At 44.8% G+C, this 27,914-nt stretch overlaps 1 protein-coding gene across 1 annotated transcript; it reads left to right on the top strand.

Annotated features, from left to right (window-relative positions):
* The first annotated feature begins 33 nt into the window (after positions 1-33).
* LOC121579408 (proline-rich protein 7-like) lies at positions 34-27,710 on the top strand. Its single transcript, XM_041893987.2, has 3 exons — positions 34-321; positions 1,859-2,963; positions 26,001-27,710. The coding sequence occupies exons 2-3, from the start codon at positions 2,651-2,653 to the stop codon at positions 26,459-26,461; spliced, it is 774 nt and encodes a 257-aa protein (XP_041749921.1). The 5' UTR covers positions 34-321; positions 1,859-2,650; the 3' UTR covers positions 26,462-27,710.
* The last annotated feature ends 204 nt before the right edge of the window (positions 27,711-27,914 follow it).

The following is a 27,914-nucleotide window of genomic DNA, read 5'->3' as shown; positions in this document are numbered from 1 at the left end:
CGCATCGTTCATGAAAGGAGATTCAAAGGAACCAGAGGAAGTTCGCGTGGAACGGAGGCGTAACATCACTCACTGAATGACTGCATGCTGTGGGGATGGAGAGGAAGTAATTTGCGCTCAAGACAACAGAACAAATACTTTATGATATCTGTATTTACTTTATTGATAAATACATCCGAAACACCTTGGTTCAAGGGTTTCTCTTGCTGTCATAAACTGTGAGCTCGACGGCCATTTAAATGGAACGGAGCGAGTCGTGTCTCTGAGTTCAGTCCATCAGGATAACCTATCAGGACGCAAGGAAACGCACGGGCAACAAAGGTAAACAACGAGTTGTATTGACATTTTCATGATCAGATTTGATGGAAATGGCAAGCTGTATCTCCCAACCTGACATTCATCAGGTGCTCATGCTAAATAAATATTGCTTTAGGGGCGTCATGCACCCATTATTTTAGAGGGGGCTTGAAGTAGGCAACATGAAGATGGTATGGGTGGTGTTCCGAGGGTAAAAGCTATGTCTATTTTTCAACAGGTTATCTTAGCTAAGATAGTTAGACTAGCTACTCTAACTTGATTGATAGCCTGAAATGGCTTGATAGCAATTATGGGGTTGGGAGATTAAGAACCTACACTAAATATACAAAAGTATGTGGACAACCCTTCAAATTAGTGGATTTGGCTATTTTAGCCACACCTGTTACAGGTGTGGGAAGGGTGTATGCAAAATAAGCATAGGACAACCACTCTCTCACCAAGCTCTAAGAAACATATGGTTCTCAGAACTTTATGTGCTAGCTGAAGTGCTGAGCAATTAGTGATTTTTGAGGTCTGTTCGGTTTCTGTTCGATTATAAAAATAATGATCAAGGATTCCGTTGTAGTATTATTATTATTATTATAATTTTCTTAAATGCACTGTGCATTATGTTTGAATGCTGTAAAAATGCAGAATAAAACAAAAGTCCCATGATGGTAGTGACTGCCCATTACGGCTTATCACTTATTAACCATAATTTATTCACATTACTTTAATAAAATATTTCAGTTGTTGTGTATATTACATTTGTTTTATTTGATGACTTTATTATTTCATTCCAAGTCAACTAAACTCTATAGAGCTGCTGCCTATGCTAGCTGACAAAATCACTATTTTAGTAGTTCTTCAAAGTAAATAAGGCATACTTTTATGACTGCAGAATACCAACTGTCAATCACTTAGATTGTGTATTTTCAGTTAGAGAGACCTCGCCAAACAACAGCTCCTTTCTATATCACCTCACGATCGAGCATTCTTCTCTCCAGTAGCAGGCATAAAATAAAATAAACACAAACCGGACAAGTACATGCGCAATGAATTATGGTCGTTGTAGTTAGTTTAGCGCATAAAACGTGGTCATTATCTAGAATATTGGCCTGTTGGAAACTATAACACCCTCTACTACATTGCACAGTTCAGGCTGGATCTGATTTATCTCTAGAAAAACTGCGATGTGGGCATTGCGCTCACAGAAAAAACCTGAACGAAATGAAATTAGAATAATTGAACCGACATTGGTTAATTAGTTGTTTAAAAACCACTAGCTGGGAAGGGTTAGCAGGATTGGGGCCCCTTTAGCGCCCACATAAAGGGCCCTGTTTTCCCAAAGAGATCTACGTACTGTTCTGATCCATCCTCTCTGATGTGTGAAACTGATACTCACCCCTTGAGGTCACCATCATAATGATGCTTGAACAGCTGAGATCACTTACCAGACATGTCCATGTTTTTGATATTGCAGCACCGTGTTTTGAAAATATAGCCTATTTCATAATTGATCATGATGGTCCCCTCCACCCTCTCTCTCTTTGTTGAGCAGTGTAACATCGGTAGTACTCCAGAGTTCTAAAGGCGCCAGAACCTATCGTCTGGGGATCAGCGCACCAGAGGGGGGACCCGGAAAGACGCAGAACGCCACAGAACACCTCGGAACCCCGTGTTAGTGTGTGGAACCCCTTGGCCTGGCCCTGTGTCCTGGAGGAGGCAGCTGTGGGACAGACTGGCTCGTCACGTGGCACTGCTCTGCCTGACCCCCTACCCAGGCCTCACCCCTCAGAGGGCCCACTCAGTCTGCCTGGTGGGGAGAGGAGCAGGCCATCAACCTCAGTGGGAAGGAGGAGCAGTGCTCAGAGTTTTCTTAAGCTGTGTTTTTTCAGGATACCTGGACAGTGGATGTGATTTAGACTATGAGTTTTGCAGTGAGACTGGAGTGAGAATGTAGAAGATCACCTTGTTTTACCTCTGAAGAACCACAGGACATATGATCTGAAGTGACCTGCAGGCTGGAAAACAACTGATAACACCTGGCCTTTGGACTAGAGAAGGGCCTCTGAGACAGTGCTGTTGTTGTGTGGACACTAGACAGCTAGTCCTCTTAACAGAATCAGGGCTGTTCTGTCACACTGATATAGGAGGACTACAACTCAACAGAAGACAACACATTCAACCAAACTCCTCTGGAGACTGGAGCCCTATCTTTCTCTTGAATGTTCTCCCCTGTCTCCTCAGTGGCAGCCAGTGCTATTTGATTTAACGTATCCAGTTAACGAGTCCAGTTGGCTCCTCATTTCACGCACCTTGGTAGTTCCAAGTCAACTAGTTCCTCATCACCATGGTGATGTCCCAGGGCACATACACCTTCCTGGCCTGCTTCGCTGGGTTCTGGTTGGTGTGGGCTCTCATTGTTATGCTGTGCTGCTTCTGTAGCTTTGTCCAGCGGCGTCTGAAGAGGAGGAGGGAGGAGAGGCTGAGGGAGCAGTGTCTAAGGGCCCTGGAGATGGAGTCACTGGAGTGCCTGGGCACGGCGGGGTTGGCTGGGTACCCCCCCCCCAGAGAGCCCCTCCAGTTCTGCCTCCCGCTGACCCTCTCCCCACCGCTGCACGTTCCCCGATCCCTCCCCCAGGGCAGCTGGGCCTCCCCACAAGGTAATGTACTCATTCTGTAACAGGATTTTTTTACTTGAATGTTCTATCACACACACATACACTGGCCCGATGCACAGGAACAGGTGTGGAGGGCAGGATTCACTGAAGCTCAATTAGCTGGAGCAGCCTCTCAACCTGTGGCTTCCCTCACTCTGTCTTCCAAATTAACAAATACACACACACACTATGACAAAGTAAGATAGTCATTAGACTACAGTACCTTGATTCATACACACTTCAACTCTTTAGCTCTTTCTTGCTTATGTTTACCTACACTCTTAGAAAAAAGGGTTATTTGGGGTTCCATATAGAACCTTTTTAGTTCTTTGGACGAGATTAAAGAACCCCTTTACTAAAGAAAGGTTCTATAAACAAAACAAATGACCTACGCGACTTTGAGCGTGGTATGATCGTCGGTGCCAGGCGCACTGGATCCAGTATCTCAGAAACGGCAGTCCTCCTGGGCTTTTCACACACAACAGTGTCTAGGGTTTACAGAGAATGATGCGACAAACAAAAAACATCCAGTCAGCGCCAGTCCTGTGGGCCAAAACAGCTAATTGATGAGAGAGGTTGAAGGAAAATGGCCAGAATGGTGCAAGCTAACAGGCAGGCCACAAACAGACATAACGGTGCAGTGGTGTGCGGAACGGCATCTCGGAACGTCGATCCTTTTCACAGATTGGCTATTGCAGCAGACGACCACACCGGTTTCCACCCCTATCAGCTAAAAACAAGAACAAGCGTCTCCAGTGGATCACCAACACTAGACAACTGAGGAGTGGAAAAACATTGCCTGGAACATGACAGCGAGTTCAGTTTACTTGAGTGGCCTGCTCAGTCCCCAGACCCAATAGAGCATCTTTGGGATGAGAGTGAACGGGCTGGTCGCAGCATGAATGTACCGCCGTCCAATCTGCAACAACTGCGCGATGCCATCGCATCAGCATGGACCAACATCCCTGTGGAACATTTCTGACACTTTGTAGAATGACCCAAAGAATTTAGTCTGTTCTGGAGGCAAAGGGGGATCCGACCCGGTACTAGATGGGTGTACCTAATAAACTGACCAGTGAGTGTATATATCCATATTAATGATGCTGTTGCATGATTTTGCCTGGTCAGAAAAAAGGCTAGCTGACGTCCGACACCGTTAGCTCTCTATGGCAAGGAGAAGATTGAATTCATATTTTGCAACATTGTTGCCGAGGTCTGAGTGGCAAACATCAAAGTTCATACAAACCTGTGCTGTTGCAAACTAACTGCTAGCTAGAAGCAAGAGGAAATCATGTGTTTAATAAAAGCATACACTTAAGTGATAATGCCTGAGAAGCCGGTGTTTGTAAGATCCTGTATATTGGCACGGGCGTTGTTAGGCCCGATACGAAGTCGGGCATTATCACTTTTACACAACAGGTTACCAACATATTCAAATAATGATTTACATATTTTCATTAAAAATGTTATTTTAATGAATTTATTCATACTATTTCATCCTTCCACATGATATAGTCCCGACACAAATCTAGGGTTGCTACTCAAGCCGGCTGGTCGTTTGTTCTATCGGTTCGGTTGCCAGAGACGCGACCCAGTCGTTCAGTCTTTTTGTTCTGTATCTATGGACACGACCCAGTCGTTCGTTTTAAATGTTCTATTGCCATACTGGCTGGCAACGTTCTTATCCCTTGCTTACTAGCTAGCCAACTACGGCTAAATTACAGTCACGTCAAACAGTGCAGCCAGAATAACAACAAAGTAGCTGCATTTGCATTTGTTTAAGCTGCTTTCTAGTGATATTTATTTGGATACATTTTACATTTTAGTCATTTAGCAGACGCTCTTATCCAGAGCGACTTACAGTTAGTGAGTACATACAATGTTATTATTATTAATTTTTTCTTATAGTTTTCAGTGTTTTTATATTTTATTTTTAATTTTTTATACTGGCCTCCCGTGGGAATCGAACCCACAACCCTGGCGTTGCAAACGCCATGCTCTACCAACTGAGCTACATCCCTGCCGGCCATTCCCTCCCCTACCCTGGACGACGCTGGGCCAATGGGTCTCCCGGTCGCGGCCGGCTACGACAGAGCCTGGATTCGAACCAGGATCTCTAGTGGCACAGCTACCACTGCGATGCAGTGCCTTAGACCACTGCGCCACTCGGGAGACATACATCAATAACAATGAGCTAATGAGGCGTGATTTCACCTGGCATAGAACATGTGCTCTCTCGTCAGGACACTGTTGTTCAGAGGAGCTAGCCAACAACCCAGCTAACACAATCATTTCAAATGGAAGCTGGAAAGACTGCAAACTAGCTGCACTTCATTTAGTTTTACCTGTGTTCTATTGATATTTCTTTGTATATATCCATAAAAATGATGCTGATTCATGATTTCGACTGGCTGACAAAAGCTGCCTGCATGTCTGTCTCATCCCGACTCCCGACACTTTCATTACTATGCGACAGCTGGACCATGTCTTTCAAAGATAATTCCTAAAAATCCAAATAACTTCACAGATCTTCATTGTAAAGGGTTTAAACACTGTTTCCCATGCTTGTTCAATGAACCATAAACAATTACTGAACATGCACCTGTGGAACGGTCGTTAAGACACTAACAGCTTACAGACGGTAGGCAATTAATGTCACAGTTATGAAAACTTAGGACACTAAAGAGGTCTTTCTACTGACTCTGGAAAAACACCAAAAGAAAGATGCCCAGGGTCCCTGCTCATCTGTGTGAACGTGCCTTAGGCATGCTGCAAGGAGGCATGAGGACTGCAGATGTGGCCAGGGCAATAAATTGCAATGTCCGTACTGTGAGACGCCTAAAACAGCGCTACAGGGAGACAGGACAGACAGCTGATCGTCCTCGCAGTGGCAGACTACATGTAACAACACCTGCCCAAGATCGGTACATCCGAACATCACACCTGCGTGACAGGTACAAGATGGCAACAACAACTGCCCGAGTTACACCAGGAACGCACAATCCCTCCATCAGTGCTCAGACTGTCCGCAATAGGCTGAGAGACGCTGGACTGAGGGCTTGTAGGCCTGTTGTAAGGCAGGTCCTCACCAGACATCACCGGCAACAACGTCGCCTATGGGCACAAAACCACCGTCGCTGGACCAGACAGGACTGGCAAAAAGTGCTCTTCACTGACGAATCGCGGTTTTGTCTCACCGGGGGTGATGGTCTGATTTGCGTTTATCGTCAAAGGAATGAGCGTTACACTGAGGCCTGTACTCTGGAGCGGGATCGATTTTGGAGGTGGAGGGTCTGTCATGGTCTGTGGCGGTGTGTCATAGCATCATCGGACTGAGCTTGTTGTCATTGCAGGCAATCTCAACACTGTGCGTTACAGGGAAGACATCCTCCTCCCTCATGTGGTACCCTTCCTACAGGCTCATCCTGATATGACCCTCCAGCATCACAATGCCACCAGCCATACTGCTCATTCTGTGCGTGATTTCCTGTAAGACAGGAATGTCCGTGTTCTGCCATGGCCAGCGAAGAGCCCGGGTCTCACTCCCATTGAGCACGTCTGGGACCTGTTGGATCGGAGGGTGAGGGCTAGGGCCATTTCCCTCAGAAATGTCCGGGAAGTTGCAGGTGCCTTGGTGGAAGAGTGGGGTAACATCTCACAGCAAGAACTGGCAAACCTGGTGCAGTCCATGAGGAGGAGATGCACTGCAGTACTTAATGCAGCTGGTGGCCACACCAGATACTGACTGTTACTTTTGATTTTGACCACACCTTTTGCTCAGGGACACATTATTCAATTTCTGTTAGTCACATGTCTGTGAAACTTGTTCAGTTTATGTCTGTTGTTGAATCTTATGTTCATACAAATATTAACACATGTTAAGTCTGCTGAAAATAAACGCAGTTGAAAGTGAGAGGACGTTTCTTTTTTTGCTGAGTTTATGAAGCAAGCGCTATAACCCTTTTTTTTCTAAGAGTGAAAAAAAGTATTTGGTCAGCCACCAATTGTGCAAGTTCTCCCACTAAAAAATTAGAGAGGCCTGTAATTTTCATCATAGGTACACGTCAACTATGACAGACAAAATGAGAATTTTTTTTTCTCCAGAAAATCACATTGTAGGATTTTTAATGTATTTATTTGCAAATTATGGTGGAAAATAAGTATTTGGTCACCTACAAACAAGCAAGATTTCTGGCTCTCACAGACCTGTAACTTCTTCTTTAAGAGGCTCCTCTGTCCTCCACTCCTTACCTGTATTAATGGCACCTGTTTGAACTTGTTATCAGTATAAAAGACACCTGTCCACAACCTCAAACAGTCACACTCCAAACTCCACTATGGCCAAGACCAAAGAGCTGTCAAAGGACACCAGAAACAAAATTGTAGACCTGCACCAGGCTGGGAAGACTGAATCTGCAATAGGTAAGCAGCTTGGTTTGAAGAAATCAACTGTGGGAGCAATTATTAGGAAATGGAAGACATACAAGACCACTGATAATCTCCCTCGATCTGGGGCTCCACGCAAGATCTCACCCCGTGGGGTCAAAATGATCACAAGAACGGTGAGCAAAAATCCCAGAACCACACGGGGGGACCTAGTGAATGACCTGCAGAGAGCTGGGACCAAAGTAACAAAGCCTACCATCAGTAACACACTACGCCGCCAGGGACTCAAATCCTGCAGTGCCAGACATGTCCCCCTGCTTAAGCCAGTACATGTCCAGGCCCGTCTGAAGTTTGCTAGAGTGCATTTGGATGATCCAGAAGAGGATTGGGAGAATGTCATATGGTCAGATGAAACCAAAATATAACTTTTTGGTAAAAACTCAACTCGTCGTGTTTGGAGGACAAAGAATGCTGAGTTGCATCCAAAGAACACCATACCTACTGTGAAGCATGGGGGTGGAAACATCATGCTTTGGGGCTGTTTTTCTGCAAAGGGACCAGGACGACTGATCCGTGTAAAGGAAAGAATGAATGGGGCCATGTATCGTGAGATTTTGAGTGAAAACCTCCTTCCATCAGCAAGGGCATTGAAGATGAAACGTGGCTGGGTCTTTCAGCATGACAATGATCCCAAACACACCGCCCGGGCAACGAAGGAGTGGCTTCGTAAGAAGCATTTCAAGGTCCTGGAGTGGCCTAGCCAGTCTCCAGATCTCAACCCCATAGAAAATCTTTGGAGGGAGTTGAAAGTCTGTGTTGCCCAGCGACAGCCCCAAAACATCACTGCTCTAGAGGAGATCTGCATGGAGGAATGGGCCAAAATACCAGCAACAGTGTGTGAAAACCTTGTGAAGACTTACAGAAAACGTTTGACCTGTGTCATTGCCAACAAAGGGTATATAACAAAGTATTGAGAAACTTTTGTTATTGTCCAAATACTTATTTTCCACCATAATTTGCAAATAAATTCATAAAAAATCCTACAATGTGATTTTCTGGATTTTTTTTCTTCTAATTTTGTCTGTCATAGTTGACGTGTACCTATGATGAAAATTACAGGCCTCTCTCATCTTTTTAAGTGGGAGAACTTGCACAATTGGTGGCTGACTAAATACTTTTTTCCCCACTGTATGCAACCCTGCAGTTTTCTGTACATTACAAGCTACAGCAGGGACTCTAAAGGCTTTATGCTGTAGGCTCTCATTGTAGCTGCAGCTGCATTCCTTTGTGGGTGACATGGTGACAGTTAGCGCTGTAGCGTAGGCAGTGCGTGGGCAGAGCAGTGACAGAGTTAGCAGCACAGCAGCCAGCGCAATGACAGAGACTGCTAACAGCTCAACATTTCGTAGGCGCTAACAGCATAGCAGTCAGTCAGTGGCGTGAAAGGTAAGCTAGCAGCAACCATTGAAATAGACAGAGAGGGCTAGCAAGCACAAAAGCCAGATAGAGGAACTCTGTACCAAGGCAGCAAGACAGGGTGGTTAAGGTGAACACCTTAAAGTAGGAGGAATCTGCTCATTGGTAAGACAGCCACTGATGAATGGAAAGAAAATGGGGATCCCCTCTCCCAAATGACATAGCGCCAAGACATTAAATGGCCACAAAATGATTGATATTCAAGGCACAGCTGGTGTTCATAAATGTAATTGAACAAGCTTAATCTGAGATCCATAGGCCTCCAGCATTGGAGAGGGCTTGTTCCAATAATACCTCCCTCCCTGCACACTGCAGCTGCTGCTGGGCTTGCGTCATAGGGGCCATCCTTGGCGACAGTGGTGGGCCCCGGAGCCCCAGGGCCACTGAGGCTGAGATTAGCAATCATACCCCCAGGGGAGGTGGCTCCGCTCTGGGCTGTCCCTGAGCCGTGTCCCCCATACCACCACCCTCCTCGGCCCTGCCAGCCCTCTGCACCTGTGGCCCTCTCTGGGTCCAGGGGCATTGCTGGCACTGGAAACAAACAGCCGCGTGGCTGCATGACCACCTGGCGCAGCTCATGAAACATTCCTTTCATCTCCCAGTGGAAATAGCTCCAGTGCTCTGGGCCTCTATTGTTACTATATGGAAGCATGCTTAGTGTTTCTCTCTTATATGAGATATATATATATATATATATATATATATATATATATATATATATATATATATATATATATATATATATATATATATATATATATATATATATATATATACAGAGAGAGAGAGAGAGAGAGAGAAAGAGAGATACAGACAGAGAGACAGAGAAAGAGAGAGAGAGCGAGAGAGAGAGACTAATATTACAACAGGGGCCAGAGCAGGGTGTTATGAACATGTGGTGGAAAAGGAGATCATAACAACTAGTGTAATTCGTTGTGGAGATGTAGACATGCGCAGGCTGTCCTGTAGCTCAGTTGGTAGAGCATGGCGCTTGCAACGCCAGGGTTGTGGGTTCGTTTCCCACAGGGGGCCAGTATGAAAAATGTATGCACTCACTAACTGTAAGTCGCTCTGGATAAGAGCATCAGTTAAATGACTAAAATGTAAATGATGAACATACAGCAGATCTAAACATTAGTGCCACCATGACAACACATGCTGTGGAGGATTTCCATATCAGACGTTCCATATCCTCAACATCAATCGGTTGTCGTGTTTTTAGTGAGCAGCAACATTTCTTCCATTGGAAAAACACTCTGAAGTGCAAAGTGGTATGGCTCCCTGCCTGGAATATATAGTAGTATAGACGGACTGTGGGTGCGCTTTGAAAGAAATGGAGGCTGGGAAATTGAGTTTATGATTAACCATGTTATTCATGTTATGACCATTTCTAAGCCCACACAAGTACCTCTCCCTTTACCATGCTGAGTTTCCACACATTACTAGAGAAGTGATAACACTAGAGGAAGTACCACTGTCAAATCACTACAAACAAAGCACTATAGAGGTGTGGTCAGACGGTGTGCCATTGTTATTAGCTTAGCTAGCTACATTACATTATAACCCTCCAGATTCATCACAGAACAGTCAGAGTCTAAGGAGATATAACTGGACCAGTGGAAGCTGCTGAGGGGAGGACGACTCTTAATAATGGCCGGAACGGAGCAAATAGAATGGCATCAAACACATGGAAACCATGTGTTTGATGTATTTGATACCATTACACTCATTCCGCTCCTGCGATTACCACGAGCACGTCCTCCCCAATTTAAGGTGCCTCCTGTGAACTGCACCTGTTTCCTCCACATCCTTATCTCTGACCGGTACTCTCTTGTTCAGAGTTTCCAGGCGTGAATAACCTCCCACTGTGCACAGATGTCAATTCATTGTCTATTCCACGTTGGTTCAACTTCATTTTATTGACATTACGTGGAAACAACGTTGATTCAACCAGTGTGTGCCCAGTGGGCTATGACGTCTCAACTATAGTACCCTCACATGAATGGCTTGTCGCAAAAAGCAAGGTGTAATTGTAAAATAATTTGTGTGAACATGCGTTCACAGCAACACTTTGTGCTCCTCCGCTGAATGTACTTTCCCACTCACTATCACGACTATTCTACAGCGTTCATGTTATTGCCTCATGCTACCTGACTGATAGCTACGGTCACGAACCGGCTCAAGTTCGTAACAAAAGGGAGACACGTGGAGACAAGGAATACTCAAAGTATATATTTATTAACTAAAGTAAACTAAATCAAATAACAATGGTGTGTGTAATCAGTAATCAGTAGTGTAAGTGAGTGTTTGCATGCATAAATGTAATATGGAAAAGTGTTGAGAGGTGCCAAAGCAAACAACCAAAAAGGCCACAAAAATACCACAACCAAAGTCAAAGTATCTGCCTGGAGAGAGTCTCCTCAATGAATGTGGAAGAGGTCCATTTATGCTCGGACACACCCGGCCCAGGTGTTTCCCATGTAGCTGACGACCCTCCCAACTCCGCCCACCGGCATCCTAATAAGGAAACAAGAGCAAAGAGAGAATACGGCAGACAGAGTGGGAGGGTCGTCACCCCCCCCATAAGACCGGGGACCAACAAGGACCCCGGACCAACGTACCAGCCCCTGCGTCCCAAACCGACAAATTGTACATGTTCACACCTCCACTTGCCCCACCCATCATCCTCCTCTCCAGACCTCAGCAACCTTTACACAGGAAGCAACCTTTAAGAGGAAAGAAGAACACAAGACTAGGAGGGGACAAACAGGAAAGATAGAACATGACAAAATCAAATAATGGTCGGTCACATCAATATTCATGAACAGGGCGCACGAGAGAGCGCATCAGCAATCACGTTATCAGTCCCCCGGATGTGCCGCACATCTAGATGGAAGGATTGTAAAAATAAACACCATCTCATTATCCTCTGATTAGGACACCTCATGGACCTCAAAAAGGTGAGAGGGTTATGGTCGGTGTAGACCACAATAGGTACTACACCCGACCCAACATACACTTCAAAGTGTTGTAACGCCCATATAAGTACTAATGCTTCTTTTTCAATGACCGAATAGTTCAACTGATAATGGTTAAACTTTTTGGAAAAGAAACTAACAGGCCTCTCAACCCCAGCCACATCTGCTTGCAGCAAAACTGCACCCGCCCCCACATGACTAGCATCCACCTGCAAGGTAAATGACAAATCCACACGAGGAGCAGCCAGTACCGGAGTTGAAGTAAGCAACCTCTTTGCATCTTCGAAAGCCTGTTGACAATGAGAAGACCATACGTACACAGCCTTAGCTTTCAGCAAATCTGTCAAGGGAGCGACCACAGTAGAGAAGTTCCTACAAAAACCACGATAATACCCAATCATTCCCAAGAAACGCATCAGTTCCTTTTTAGTAGTTGGTAGTGGAAAAGCATCAATAGCTACCACTTTAGCCCGAACAGGACGCACTTCACCCTGCCCAACCACCTTTCCAAGGTATGTAACAGTCGCCTGAGCAAACTCACATTTAGCCAAATTTATCGTGAGGCGACCCGCAGCCAGACGTCCGAACAAGGCTTGAATACGGGACAGATGTTCCTCCCAAGTATCTGCATATATCACTACATCGTCCAGATAAACAGCGCACCCGGCCAGACCAGAGACAACCCTGTTCATAAGTCGCTGAAAAGTGGCAGGCGCATTACGCAGTCCGAAACTCATAACCGAATACGAGTACAGACCAAAAGGTGTAATAAAGGCAGAGATTTCACGTGCCCTACTCGTCAGTGGCACCTGCCAATACCCCTTTAACAGGTCAAATTTGTGTCACGCTCTGGCTCCGGGACTGTGTATTTTGAGCCAGGGTGTGTTCATTTGGTTGTGTTTGGTATTGGTTGTGTTGTATTTGGTTGTGTTTCCTTGTTTGGTCGTGTGACTCCCAATCAGTGGTAACGAGTGTCAGCTGTCGGCTCGTTATCTCTGATTGGGAGCCATATTTAAACTGTCAGTGTTCACCTTAGTGTGGTGGGTTTTTGTTCCGTATCAGTCATTGTAACTGAGGACTTCACGATTCGTCATTGTTTGTTGTTTTTGTATTGAGTACTTTAATTTAATAAAGTCATGTTCGTATCGCACGCTGCGCCTTGGTCCTCTCTAACCAACGATCGTGACAGTTTGTTTGTGACTAGTACATTTTAACCTACTAATAATCTATTTATTTATGGTTGCGTAACTTCGTTGTTGCGTAGTGCAAACTATTTTATTTTTGCTGGTGTAAAGATCACGGGTCCTCCTCAACTCGGAACTTCATTACTTGAAGTTTACCAAAGTAACCCTATCTCTGGCTGGCCTGAGTTCCTCGTTAGTCCGCGGAGTGTCTTGTCCGAGCTGCTCCTTGCTCTTCGCCTGGCTGTCAGTGGCAGCTCAACCCGTTCTCTCTATCGCCCTCAACACCCAATCTACTCACACGCGCAAACACTCACATTGACTCACATACACGCTGTCCCTCTCTCCACTTACCTTCGTTGGCCTCTTGTTTTTTGGTCAGAGAAAATGACAATTTACGTGGTATTGCTTTGTGCACTGACTTTATTGAACTCTGGAGAAAACGAACATTGTCGCAGGGGTGAGTACATCTGACAATGTACTCTCGCGTCCATTAGACATTTTGTCTGCAGGAACTCGCTCTTTTTCACTCGGTCCACTCGTCCAAGTGCCGATGCATTTGTGGCATGATGTGAACAGTACGAATTTGTGTCACTACCAAAGTCTAATGGTTTTAAATGACTGTTTTGTATTGTCTGGAAACTCACTTGTAGAATTCAGCTTGCAGTAGGTCTCTTAAAAAAGAGAAGCCGTGCAAGGTTATTAAACAGAGGTGCCTAGTTATTCTTCTGTTGTTGATATCAGGTAACGTGCAACCTAACCCTGGCCCTGATATGCAATGTCTCCAAACCCCCTCTGATTTTAAATCAAGATCTGGTTTTGGTATTTTTCATTTAAATGTACGCAGCCTGTTGTCAAAAATTGATGGGGTTAGGATTTGGGCTAAATCAACTGATGCTGATGTAATTGTGTTTTCGGAAACCTGGCTCAGCAAGTCTATTTTTGATAAGGATATTTGTATAAGTGGTTACAATGTTTATCGTGCAGATCGGGTTAAGAAAGGTGGGGGTGTGGCTATATATGTAAAATCTAAATTCCATGTAAGTGTGGCAAAGTCTGAAACTATTTGTAAACAGTTGGAATTTCTTGCTTTGAATATTGAGGTTTCAAAGGGCCTCTCTATAACTGTGATTGGCTGTTATAGACCCCCCTCTGCTCTTGGTGATGCATTTTCTTCTTTGACGCACCTTATGTCTAAACTTCTTTACAGTGAAATGATCTTGATTGGTGATCTCAACTGGTGTTGGTTAAAGCCGGTGTCTGATGATTTAAAAATGTTTTGTAATTCTATGAATCTTACCCAGTTGATTAATTCACCCACTCGCCCAAATCTTAAATGCCCTGATAAATCTACCCTGATTGATTTGATATTGACAAATGTTCCACATAAATATTCTGCGGTTGGTGTTTTTGTAATGATTTAAGTGACCATTGTGCTGTTGTTGCTGTTAGAAATACTAAGGTTCCAAAGACAAATCCACGTTTTATTCGTAAGAGAAATTTGAAGTGTTTTAATGAGCAGGCTTTCTTTCATGATTTGTTTTATTTTGACTGGAGCAAGATTGAGCTTATCCCTGATGTGGAAACTGCCTGGATATTCTTTCATGATGGTTTTTTCCAAATAGTAAACAAACATGCACCATTCCGCAGGTTCAGGGTTAAAGGGCGGGATAATCCATGGTTTTCTTCTGAGCTGTCTTGTATTATTCACGACCGTAATCTAGCCTGGGCTAAAGCAAGGAAATCTTGTTCTGATGCTGATTGGCTTATTTTTAGGCAGTTAAGAAACAAGTGTTCTTTTCTTCTCAGGAAGGCCAAGTCTGAATATTTTATGTCTGTTACCACTGATAACCTGAATGACCCTAGAAAGTTTTGGAATGCTATTAAGTCTATGTCTGGTAACAGTAATGTTAATGAATTACCGTCATGTGTTTTGAAGGACTCTGTTGCTATATATGACAAAACTGAAATGCTGAATTGTTTCAATGAGCACTTTGTATCATCTGGTAGGCTGTTTGATTCAGTGTCCTCTGTCTCTGTACAACCCTGTGTGGATGAACCAGTGTCCTCTGTCTCTGTACAACCCTGTGTGGATGAACCAGTGAGAGCTGGTCAAACTTTTAGTTTTCTGCCATTCTCAGTGCAGGTGGTACATAAAGCCCTGAAATCCTTAGATCAAAGAAAGCCTGCAGGTCCTGATCTTTTGGATCCCTGCTTTTTAAATCTGGCAGCTGATTTCATAGCTGAACCACTTACATATCTGTTCAATCTAACCCTGGAATGTAATGAAATTCCAAAGATCTGGAAGTCAGCATTTGTCCTACCACTTTTAAAAGGGGGAGATCCAACTCTTTTAAATAATTATAGGCCAATCTCAAAGCTGTCACCCCTGGTGAAAATACTTGAAACCCTTGTAAGTGAACAGCTAAAAGAGTTTTTATTTACTAACTCTATTTTATCAATGTATCAATCGGGCTTCAGGAAGAAGCATAGCACAATTACAGCAGCCATGAAGGTTTTAAATGATATCACTGAAGCCCTTGACAAAAAACAGCACTGTGTCTCACTTTTTATTGATCTCTCTAAGGCTTTTGATACAGTTGATCATGCTATACTAAGGCAGAGATTGTTGAGTGTAGGTCTTTCGGAGCATGCAGTTGCATGGTTTGCTAACTATCTGTCTGATAGAACTCAGTGCACTCAATTTGATGGGCTTATGTCTGTTAAATTGTCTGTCCTGAATGGTGTGCCCCAGGGCTCTGTACTTGGTCCTCTCTTATTCACTATTTATATTAATGATTTAGACAAAAATGTCCAAAATGCACAACTTCATTTTTATGCTGATGATACTGTTATTTACTGTTGTGCCTCATCTCTTACAAAAGCTTTCCAGAACTTGCAAACTGCTTTTTATACTGTTCAACATACCTTGTGTCAATTGAAGCTTATCCTCAATACTGACAAAACTAAACTAATGGTGTTTTCTAATGCAAGAAATAGACCTCTGAACCTTTCACCTGTTACTACCTGTCAGGGCAAGGAGATTGAGGTTGTAACCTCATATAAATATCTTGGAATTCTAATTGATGACGGCCTCTCTTTTAAATTGCATATTCAACAACTTACAAAAAAATTGAAGCTGAAATTGGGATTTTATTTTAGGAATAAGGCCTGTTTTTCTTTTGAAGCCAGAAGGAGGCTAGTATCAGCTACATTTATGCCTTTACTAGACTATGGGGATATTTTATATATGAATGCTTCCGCTCAGTATTTGAGATCAATTGACACTCTTTATCATGGTACTTTGAGATTTATTTTAAACTGCAAAACCCTTACGCACCACTGTACTTTGTATACCAGGGTTGGCTGGCCTTCTCTAGTCACTCGTAGGCTCAGTCACTGGTATACTTTTATTTACAAAGCCATTTTGGGTTTACTACCTTTTATTTGGGCATTTTTATTGTTCAGAAATGTGGTGGGTACTCTCTTCGTTCACTGGACTTTATCCTGCTAACTGTTCCAAATGTCCGAACTGAATTTGGTAAAAGGTCTTTTATGTACTCTGCGCCATCGTCTTGGAACACCTTACAAAATAATTTTAAACTGGAAGAACTTGTCCCGATTGGTGTTTTTAAATCTCTGATGAAGGATTTTGAGGCTGATTCCCTGACCTGTCAATGTTTTTAATTTGCTGTTTTTTATATTGTTATACTCTTGTGAATTCATGAATGGTTTTTACTAGATTACTTGTAGTTTTTCATGTTGTCTGTCTGTAATTTTTTGTAATGACTTGGTGCTGCCTATCTTGGCCAGGACGCTCTTGAAAAAGAGATTTTAAATCTCAATGAGCCCTTCCTGGTTAAATAAAGGTTAAATAAATAAATAAAATAAAATGTTCTATTAAGTTTGTACGTGTAGGTGTATCAGAAAACAACCCTGGAAATCTCCGAATCAAACCAACCATCTCTTTCCGCTCATCAACAGGTAGATGAGTAAGAAGGCTATCTAAAATCTCCAGTGTCTCTGAATTTTTCAATCTACCCTGCAGTATGCAATCGTCAGGACCAGAAACATCTTCCTGCTCCTGCACAGACCTAGCATGACCAGCACTCAGGGAATAAACAGTATCAGCCAAAAGAACAGCCTTACCGTCCTCTGTAGACTCCCCCTGTTCAGTCTCAGAGGAACGTGCATAATAGGGTTTTAACACATTTACATGGCACAGTTGGTGTGCTTTCCTCCGTTCTGGAGTGGCAACTAGATAATTTTGCTCAGTGTACTGGCGCACCACTGTATATGGACCTTGAAACTTGGCTTGAAAAGGAGAACCAACAATTGGCAGCAGAGCCAGAACCTGATCACCTGGACTAAAGTGACGAGGCTCAGCTCGGTGATCATATATGCTCTTCATCCTGTCCTGTGAAGATGATGGCTTCTCTTTAGCCATTTCACCAGCGGCATACAAGCGTCGCCGAAAATCACCCACATATGATAACAGGGACTGAGGAGGCTCGGGAGACTTCCAGTCATCCTGGAGAACAGATAAAAGCCCACGCACCCGATGTCCAAACACTAGGTCATTTGGGCTAAAACCCGTGCTCTCCTGTGAAACCTCCCTAGCAGCTAACAATAACCAAGGCAACCCCTCCTCCCAATCCTTTTCCATCTCAGTACAATAAGCTCTCAACAAAGACTTAAGTGTTTGATGGAAACGTTCCAGTGCTCCTTGACTTTGGGCATGATAGGCGCTAGACAAGTTGTGTTTAATATGGAGTTGTTGGAGAACCTGACCAAAGAGATTAGAGGTGAAATTAGATCCTTGATCACTTTGAATGACCTTAGGGATTCCAAACAGTGAGAGAAACAGAGTCAAAGCTTTTAACACAGCCTTAGTCGTGATAGACCGGAGAGGATAGGCAGCAGGAAACCTAGTGGTCTGACACATCACAGTCAACAAATAATTACTACCCTTTCTAGAACGAGGCAGAGGACCAACACAGTCAATAATCAAATACTCAAAAGGTTTACTGAGTACAGGAATAGGGAACAGTGGTACCGGCTTAATAGCTTGATTAGGTTTACCAGTTAATTGACAGGTGTGACAAGTTTTGATGAAATCAGAAACATCCCTCTTTAATCTTGGCCAAAAGAAATGTCGTAATATACGATTGTAGGTTTTTCTCACACTCATATGCCCAGCAACGTCATTGTGAGAAGTTGTTAGCACCAACTCACGAAGCTTAACTGGTACCACCTCCTGACTAATCGCCTCCCCCAGAAAACAACTACCATGAGACATCCACTTTCTCATCAGGACCTCTTCTTGGAGAAAATAGCCCTCCCAACTGTTCCACAGGCACAATTTGGTCCCGCAACTCTTCTAATGTAGGGTCAGTCCGTTGCGCCTCGATTAGATCGGAGCGGGATATAGATAACGGGATAACAGGGAAAACAGTAACAGACTTCTTTGTGGTATTCTCGTTAGCCAGTTCCGTGACCAGGTCGTCATGGATCATAGAACGCGTCACTGCACACGCAGAAAACACCTCTGGGAAATTCTGCGCACTCTCATCAGGAATCCCTACAATTGACGGCTTAGTGGAAACCACTAAAGATGGAAACGCGATAGGCCACACACGCTCCCCAGCCAAGTTATTTCCAAGGATCACGTCAATACCCTCAATAGGCAATGAAGGACGCACCCCCACAACAACCTCACCTTTCACCAGTCCACAATCCAACATCAGTTTATGCAATGGAACTGACAGAGTGTTCAAACCTATTCCCCTAATTAGAACACTATTCCCCGAATCAGTCTCCGCAGAGAAGGGTAACACAGATTCCAACACAAATGATTCAGAGGCACCTGTGTCTCTTAGGATCTTTACTGGCACTAGGTTCGTACTTCCTACCATAGACACAAAACCCTCCGTAACGAAAGGTAAATAGTCGGGATCAATATAGCCCTTCACCTGGCTCTGGGCATGAGACAATGCGTCAGGAGTGAACTGACGAAAACATAATGTTAACTTTCACTGCTATGCGGATGACACACAGCTGTACATTTCAATGAAACATGGTGAAGCCCCAAAATTGCCCTCGCTAGAAGCCTGTGTTTCAGACATAAGGAAGTGGATGGCTGAAAACTTTCTACTTTTAAACTCGGACAAAACAGAGATGCTTGTTCTAGGTCCCAAGAAACAAAGAGATCTTCTGTTAAATCTGACAATTCATCTTGATGGTTGTAAAGTCGTCTCAAATAAAACTGTGAAGGACCTCGGCGTTACTCTTGACCCTGATCTCTCTTTTGACGAACATATCAAGACTGTTTCAAGGACAGCTTTTTTCCATCTACGTAACATTGCAAAAATCAGAAATTTTCTGTCCAAAAATTATGCAGAAAAATTAATCCATGCATTTGTTACTTCTAGGTTAGACTACTGCAATGCTCTACTTTCCGGCTACCCGGATAAAGCACTAAATAAACTTCAGTTAGTGCTAAATACGGCTGCTAGAATCCTGACTAGAACCAAGAAATTTGATCATATTACTCCAGTGCTAGCTTCCCTACACTGGCTTCCTGTTAAGGCAAGGGCTGATTTCAAGGTTTTACTGTTAACCTATAAAGCGTTACATGGGCTTGCTCCTACCTATCTTTCCGAGTTGGTCCTGCCGTACATACCAATACGTACGCTACGGTCACAAGACGCAGGCCTCCTAATTGTCCCTAGAATTTCTAAGCAAACAGCGGGAGGCAGGGCTTTCTCCTATAGATCTCCATTTTTATGGAACAGTTTGCCTACCCATGTGAGAGACGCAGACTCGGTCTCAACCTTTAAGTCTTTACTGAAGACTTATCTCTTCAGTAGGTCATATGATTGAGTGTAGTCTGGCCCAGGAGTGTGAAGGTGAACGGAAAGGCTCTGGAGCAACGAACAGCCCTTGCTGTCTCTGCCAGGCCGGTTCCCCTCTCTCCACTGGGGTTCTCTGCCTCTAACCCTGTTACAGGGGCTGAGTCACTGGCTTGCTGGTGATCTTTCATGCCGTCCCTGGGAGGGGTGCGTCACTTGAGTGGGTTGAGTTACTGACGTGATCTTCCTGTCTGGGTTGGCGCCCCCCCCTTGGTTTGTGCTGTGGTGGAGACCTCTGTGGGCTATACTCGGCCTTGTCTCAGGATTGTAAGTTGGTGGTTGAGGATATCCCTCTGGTGGTGCGGGGGCTGTGCTTTGGCAGAGTGGGTGGGGTTATATCCTTCCTGTTTGGCCCTGTCCGGGGGTTTCTTCGGATGGGGCCACAGTGTCTCCGGACCGCTCCTGTCTCAGCCTCCAGTATTTATGCTGCAGTAGTTTATGTGTCGGGGGGCTGGGGTTAGTTGGTTATACCTGGAGTACTTCTCCTGTTTTATCCAGTGTCCTGTGTGAATTTAAGTATGCTCTCTCTAATTCTCTCGTTCTCTCTTTCTCTCTGAGAACCTGAGCCCTAGGACCATACGTCAGGACTACCGGGCATGCTGACACCTTGCTGTCCCCAGTCCGCCTGGCCTTGCTGCTATTCCAGTTTCAACTGTTCTGCCTGCGGTTACGAAACCCCTACCTGTCCCAGACCTGCTGTTTTCAACTCTTAATGATCGGCTATGAAAAGCCAACTGAGAGACCTGAGCCCTAGGACCATACGTCGGGACTACCGGCCGTGGTGACTCCTTGCTGTCCCCAGTCCGCCTGGCCTTGCTGCTATTCCAGTTTCAACTGTTCTGCCTGCGGTTATGGAACCCCTACCTGTCCCAGACCTGCTGTTTTCAACTCTTAATGATCGGCTATGAAAAGCCAACTGAGATTTATTCCTGATTATTATTTGACCATGCTTGTCACTTATGAACATTTTTGAACATCTTGGCATGGTTCTGTTATAATCTCCACCCGGCACAGCCAGAAGAGGACTGGCCACCCCTCATAGCCTGGTTCCTCTCTAGGTTTCTTCCTAGGTTTTGACCTTTCTAGGGAGTTTTTCCTAGCCACCGTGCTTCTACACCTGCATTACTAGCTGTTTGGGGTTTTAGGCTGGGTTTCTGTACAGCACTTCGAGATATTAGCTGATGTAAGAAGGGCTATATAAAATAAAATTGATTGAAAAAATTGATTGATGTGGAACAGGCGCTGCTAACGCTGCAGGCCTCGATTTACCATAAGCACCTGTACTGAATTTACCCCTAGACCTAAGAATCGGACATTCATTTTTCCAATGACCTAATTCTTGACAGTAGTGACACTCTTGACCAAAGTCAGTTTTACCACGGGTATCAGGCTCAACCCTAGTTGAATGAAACTCTGCCCGGGAACCGAAGTATCTCGGCGAGCGAGGCCCAAATCTCTGCGAACGCCCCCACTCACTCCGAATACGGGGTTCTGCAAAAACATTTTTGTGAGTCAACACATATTCATCTGCCAAAACCGCAGCTTCAGCGACAGTCTTTACTTTTCGTTTGTTAATGTACGTCGCTATACGATCAGGGATTGTGTCCTTAAATTGTTCTAACATAATCAGATCACACAGCCCTTGGAAAGTCATAACTGCAGAGGCAGAACACCAGCGATTGAACTGTGAAGATAATATTCGCGCAAACTCAACATGAGTCTGCTGATCATCCCTTTTTAAAGTTCTAAATCGTTGGCGGTAAGCCTCAGGGACCAATTCGTAACTCTGTAACACAGCCGTTTTAACCTTCTCATAACTAACACTGTCTGCTACACTAAGAGCTGAATATGCTTCACCAGTCAGCACACACTGCAACATCAAAGTGCGATCAGAATCAGGCCAACTCCTAGCGTCAGCAACACGCTCAAACAACGAAAAGAATGTCTCCGGGTCCTTTTCATTAAACTGGGGCAACAACCGTAAATTCCCAACAATATCAAATGTGTCTGGATTACGACCAAAAGAGGAACGACCCCTAGGTAACTCTGGATCCCCTTCCCAGAGCAAACTCTCCCCTGAGAGCTTTCCTTCCCTAACCAACTCTAGTCGCTCTTGTTGCAGCTTGATTTTAGCACGCTCCATATCCTGTTTAAATTCCAATTCCCTTTCATATTTTACACGATCATGCCCTAGCTGTAACAGAAGCAGTTCTTTCTGCTGTTCAAAAAGAAGACTACTATGACTAACCGATGGAGCGGTCATTGTAACATATCGGGGAGACAACGTGTCCTCAGCAGAGGCTGCCCCAGTGGTAACATCCAGAATACCACTCTCCATCAAATTGGCCTTCAATATTAACCTAATAGAATTTTTTAGACGTTTATCACTAATTTCAACCTTGTAGTGTTCAGCAACCTTCAACAGCTGTTCTTTAGTACATAATTCTAACAGTTCTTCTGATGGAAAGCGAATGAACTCGTCTACATTAGACGCCATAATCAGGAAAAAAAAAATATATATATATATATCATAATAATCTTGCTCAACCCCTCTGCTGAGCACACCAGACACAAGAGAAATGACAATCACACCGAGTACCACAGAAGAGAGCTGGGATATGGAGCTTCCCCAAAACCTACAATAACTCAACCCTAGTCTTCGTGCAGATTCGCGGTGGGTAATTACGCACTGTAGCCCGCTGGCAAGGAATTAAACCCCCCAGCACGCTGGTAGATTTCCCCAAGCCACGGATGTGCCCCCGAGACAACTGCTCAGTCCACAGACACCACACAAAAATAACAAACATTTAACCATGCCCAACGTATCCCAAAACAAAACACGTCACTAAGCCTATCAGGGGAAAAAGCTGTAGCTCCGGGTAGAAAATGTCACTACCCTACCCAATCTCCCACTGAGGTACACAGCCGATTGTACTCACCTCCTCAGACCGATGTCCCAACAGCGAGTCGAGCAAGAGTTTCCAGGCTGGGCAGGGACTGAAACTAACCAATGTACTCTCTCCAACGCAGTACACAACCCAAAGGCAACCAATACTGGGCCTATCAAACGCAAACAAACTAACAAAATTTACAAAGAAAGACCCTACAGAATTGGACATTAACTCCACGTTCTCCCAAACACAACCAGTTCAAGATCCCGGACGAACCCCCACTTGTCACGAACCGGCTCAAGTTCGTAACAAAAGGGAGACACGTGGAGACAAGGAATACTCAAAGTATATATTTATTAACTAAAGTAAACTAAATCAAATAACAATGGTGTGTGTAATCAGTAATCAGTAGTGTAAGTGAGTGTTTGCATGCATAAATGTAATATGGAAAAGTGTTGAGAGGTGCCAAAGCAAACAACCAAAAAGGCCACAAAAATACCACAACCAAAGTCAAAGTATCTGCCTGGAGAGAGTCTCCTCAATGAATGTGGAAGAGGTCCATTTATGCTCGGACACACCCGGCCCAGGTGTTTCCCATGTAGCTGACGACCCTCCCAACTCCGCCCACCGGCATCCTAATAAGGAAACAAGAGCAAAGAGAGAATACGGCAGACAGAGTGGGAGGGTCGTCACACTACATAAAACAATGCTTGCTATGTTTTATGTGTTAATTGCAATGTTTAAAAAAAATCTTAAAGTAAATTATCTACAGTGCATTCAGAAAGTATTCAGACCCCTTGACTTTTTCCACATTTTGTTACGTTACAGCCTTATTCTAAAATGGATTTAATGGTTTTTTCCCCGTTCATCAATCTACACACACTACCCACAATGCCAAAGCAAAAACGGGTTTTTAGAAATGTTTGCAAATTTGTTAAATTAAAACCGGAAATATCACATTTACACAAGTATTCAGACCCTTTACTACTTTGTTGAAGCACCTTCGGCAGCGATTACAGCCTCGAGTCTTCTTGGGTAAGACGCTACAACCTTGGCACACGTGTATTTGGGGAGTTTCTCACATTCTTCTCTGCAGATCCTCTCAAGCTCTGTCAGGTTGGATGGGGAGCGTCGCTGAGATGTTCGATCGGGTTCAAGTCCGGGCTCTGGCTGGGCCACTCAAGGACATTCAGAGACTTGTCCCGAAGCCACTCCTGCGTTGTCTTGGCTGTGTGCTTAGGGTCGTTGTGCTGTTGGAAGGTGAACCTTCGCCCCAGTTTGAGGTCCTGAGCGCTCTGGAGCAGGTTTTCATCAAGGATCTCTCTGTACTTTGCTCCGTTCACCTTTCCCTCGATCCTGACTAGTCTCCCAGTCCCTGCTGCTGAAAAACATCCCCACAGCATGAAGCTGCCACGACAATGCTTCACCGTAGGGATGGTGCCAGGTTTCCCCCTGACGTAACGCTTGGCATTCAGGCCAAAGAGATCAATCTTGGTTTCATCAGACCAGAGAATCTTGTTTCTCATGGTCTGAGAGTCCTTTAGGTGCCTTTTGGCAAACTCCAAGCGGGCTGTCATGTGCCTTTTACTGAGGAGTGATTTCCGTCTGGCCACTCTACCATAAAGGCCTGATTGGTGGAGTGCTGCAGAGGTTGTTGTCCTTCTGGAAGGTTCTCCCAGCTCCACAGAGGAACTCTGGAGCTCTGTCAGAGTGACCATCGGGTTCTTGTTCACCTCCCTGACTAAGGCCCTTCTCCCCCGATTGCTCAGTTTGGCCGGGTGGCCAGCTCTAGGAAGAGTCTTGGTGGTTCCAAACTTCTTCCATTTAAGAATGATGGGAGGCCAATGTGTTCTTGGGGACCTTCAATACTGCAGAAATGTTTTGCCACCCTTCCCCAGATCTGTGCCTTGACACAATCCTGTCTCTGAGCTCCACGGACAATTCCTTCAACCTCATGGCTTGGTTTTTGATCTGACATGCACTGTCAAATGTTGGGACCTTATATAGACAGGTGTGTGTGGCTTTCCAAATCATGTCCAATCAATTGAATTTACCACAGGTGGACTCCAAGTTGTAGAAACATCTCAAGGATGATCAATGGAAACAGGATGCACCTGAGCTCAATTTCGAGTCTCAAAGCAAAGTATTCAGACCCTTTGCTTTGAGACTCGAAATTGAGCTCAGGTGCATCCTGTTTCCATTGATCATCCTTGAGATGTTTCTACAACTTGGAGTCCACCTGTGGTAAATTCAATGGTATTTCTGTTTTAATTTTTTATAAATTTTTTAACATTTCTAAAATCCTGTTTTTGCTTTGTCATGATGGGGTATTGTGTTTTGTTTGATGAGGAAAATGTTTTAATTAATCAATTTTAGAATAAGGCTGTAACGTAACAAAATGTGGAAAAAGGGAAAGTGTCTGAATACTTTCCAAATGCACTGTATATTCTGAGAAGATCAATAGCCCAAAACAATGAGATCATCTCTTGATGATATATTCATTGCAATCGACATGATTTGTTTCCCCTGAAGAGAAATGCCTTATTCACTCTAGGCCAGGGGCACCCTGAACAGTACTGGCTTGGCTCACTTCGTCCCTACATTGTGAATCAGGCACAAGTCCATTACCCATCTACCCGCTCTCCTCTACTCTCCTCTACTCCCACCTTTCCTGTTCCTCTGGGTTTTCACTCTGTGAGCTGTAAAGGGAGGGAAGACAGAAGATTGTGCTGAATACATCAGTAAATTAGCCTCCTCACTTGTGGTTTGAGTGTTCCTGTCAGAACAAATATCCCATTAAGCTCTCTTCACACTGTGTGTGTGTGCATGCACGCCATTCAGCAATAATAAAAAACTGTCCGAATTGAGTCATCAAACAAGCCATTACTGTAGGCTACTGTAGTCATCAATGGAACGCTCACCGCTCAACCTGTGTTGATTCACAGTTTAAAGGCAAAGCTGTAAGTGTAGGACTTGGCAGTGGTATCAGTAACTCCAGATGTAAAGTCAGTCATCTGAGCTGGCTGAGGTGGCAAAGGAGTTACATTAACATTATGTAATAGCCAGTCAGTTTACCAATGATGATCTCCCACACAACCATGTCCACAGGAACCCTTAGGTCTACCTTTAGAGCTAAAAACTGACAATACCATGGCCAAATCTGATTGTGTCGATGGGAAAGGGGGAACTAACATAAGATTGTCTGTTTCCTCCCCAGAGACGGACGTGTTTGGGAAGCCCCCCTGCTACGAGGAGGCTGTTCTGATGGAGGACCCCCCTCCCCCTTACTGTGAGGTGCTGGCTGACAGCCGGGGGGGTACCTACACCAAGCCCACCTCCAGGATGGAGCAGCAGGAGCCTGAGACCTCCAAGACTCCCCCTGTCACGGTGTTCTCTGAGCGGGGCTACTCCTCCTTGATCCGCCTGCCCACCGCCCGACGCTGGGACTCCCTGGGTCACCTGTTCTCCACAATGGACCTCAACCACAACACTCTCCCCACGGAGCCCATCTCTCTGCAGGCCCAGGCCACCGCCACCATGCCCCGCGAGGGCCGGACTCACACACACCCAGAGCTGGGGCTGAGAAGTATCCATGGGCTCCAGGGGCTCAGGGGGCTAGAGCAGAGCTGTGGCTTGCCCACAGCCTTCCCTCTGCTGGGTCGCAGCACGGCCGTGTAGGCCAGAATAACCCTCCTGGAGGTTGGGGTGAGGCTGGAGCTAAGGACACTGGGTTGAGGTGGACAGGCGTTGGGTTGGGTTTGAGGAGTTGCATCTGGGTTGTAGAGTTGGACTGATGATGAAGGGGGTAGAGGAGAAACATACTCCCAGCAGCCAGAGGTGTTGCCAGAGTGAGATGAGTACACCCTTTCTAAAGATGGTCTCGCTTCCCAGCCTTCCTCTCATCCTCCCTCCATTATGTCTCTTTCTCTCCCTCCATCTCTTTCTCTCTATCTCTTTAGTTGTGTTGATCTCTCTATTCTCTGCAGTGATGCAGAGCAGCTATTATATGAATCTGCTGTTGCCATGGCTCCCTGGAACTGTCTGTTGCCCATGATGCCTCTGCCCCCTAGCGACCTCTCCTCCTCTCATCGCAGAATTTCTAAAGACATTTTCATAGCCTTTCTTTGTAAAACTGCAGGTTGAAAGAGGGGAAATCTTCAATGACCTGCAGTAGCTCTGTGTTGCTGTTTCTCCTGTTGTATAGTATGTACAGTGAAGGACCAAGAAAGACATGTTTGGACATTCAGCCCGAGTAACTATCACCATGCTCGGAGCATTGCAATGTGCAATGGAAACTCTGTTTTGTATTGAAAAAGCTCTTCTTCAGCATTACTGTCATATCTTCAAGATGTTCTGAAGGGGACTATGAATATCAATTTGATAACCCCCAGCTGGGGATTGTTGCTCCTCAGTGTACAGCGACTGCGTGTGTGCATGTGCGTGAGCATGCGTGTGTGTGTGTGTGTGTGTGTGTGAGCAAGTGTATGGTTGCATATGTGGTCTAGCTCCTAAATCATTAGTCCAATCAAGTACAAAGGAAGACAGCAGTCTTTTCTAAGCATGAATAAGTTCTCACTATCTGAAGAATTGAAACCCTTGTATAAATAATTAATAATGTTAATCATAAGATTTCCCCGCTCTCGCTCGCTCTCTTTCTACCTTCTCTCTCTGGGTTGTAAATTACTTCCTAATGGTCACTATCTGTCCATGAGGGAAGAGTTTAATCAAGATTGTGATTGTGAATCCATTTCTCTCTTTCTCTCCCTCCCTCATTATCCCTCTCTCCATCTCAAGCTACTCATCAGGCTAGATGTGACAGACGCTCTCCTTCACATTGCCATGGGGGTGCTACAGTACATACAGCAGACACCATCACAGCAAATGTTATCTGTCATGGTAGTGTAACCGGTGTGAAATGGCTAGCTAGTTAGCGGTGCGCGCTAGTAGCATTTCAATCGGTGACGTCACTCGCTCTGAGACCTTGAAGTAGTTTTGTGGAGCGACGGGTAACGGTGCTTCGAGGGTGACTGTTGTCGATATGTGCAGAGGGTCCCTGGTTCAAGCCCAGGTAGGGGCGAGGAGAGGGATGGAAGCAAAACTGTTACAGTAGCGAGAGAGAGAGAGAGAGAGA

This window comes from Coregonus clupeaformis, chromosome 13 (genome assembly GCF_020615455.1).
Source record: "Coregonus clupeaformis isolate EN_2021a chromosome 13, ASM2061545v1, whole genome shotgun sequence".
In the NCBI taxonomy this organism is placed as follows: Eukaryota; Metazoa; Chordata; class Actinopteri; order Salmoniformes; family Salmonidae; genus Coregonus; species Coregonus clupeaformis.
The sequence above is the reverse complement of the archived record's forward strand: the minus strand, read 5'-3'. Positions and strand labels throughout refer to the sequence as shown.

Coding starts and splice junctions, on each gene's coding strand:
- LOC121579408 (XM_041893987.2), top strand. CDS start 2,651: ATGGTGATGTCCCAGGGCACATACACCTTCCTGGCCTGCTTCGCTGGG. Junction 2,964..26,000: donor CAGCTGGGCCTCCCCACAAG/GTAATGTACTCA, acceptor TTTCCTCCCCAG/AGACGGACGTGTTTGGGAAG.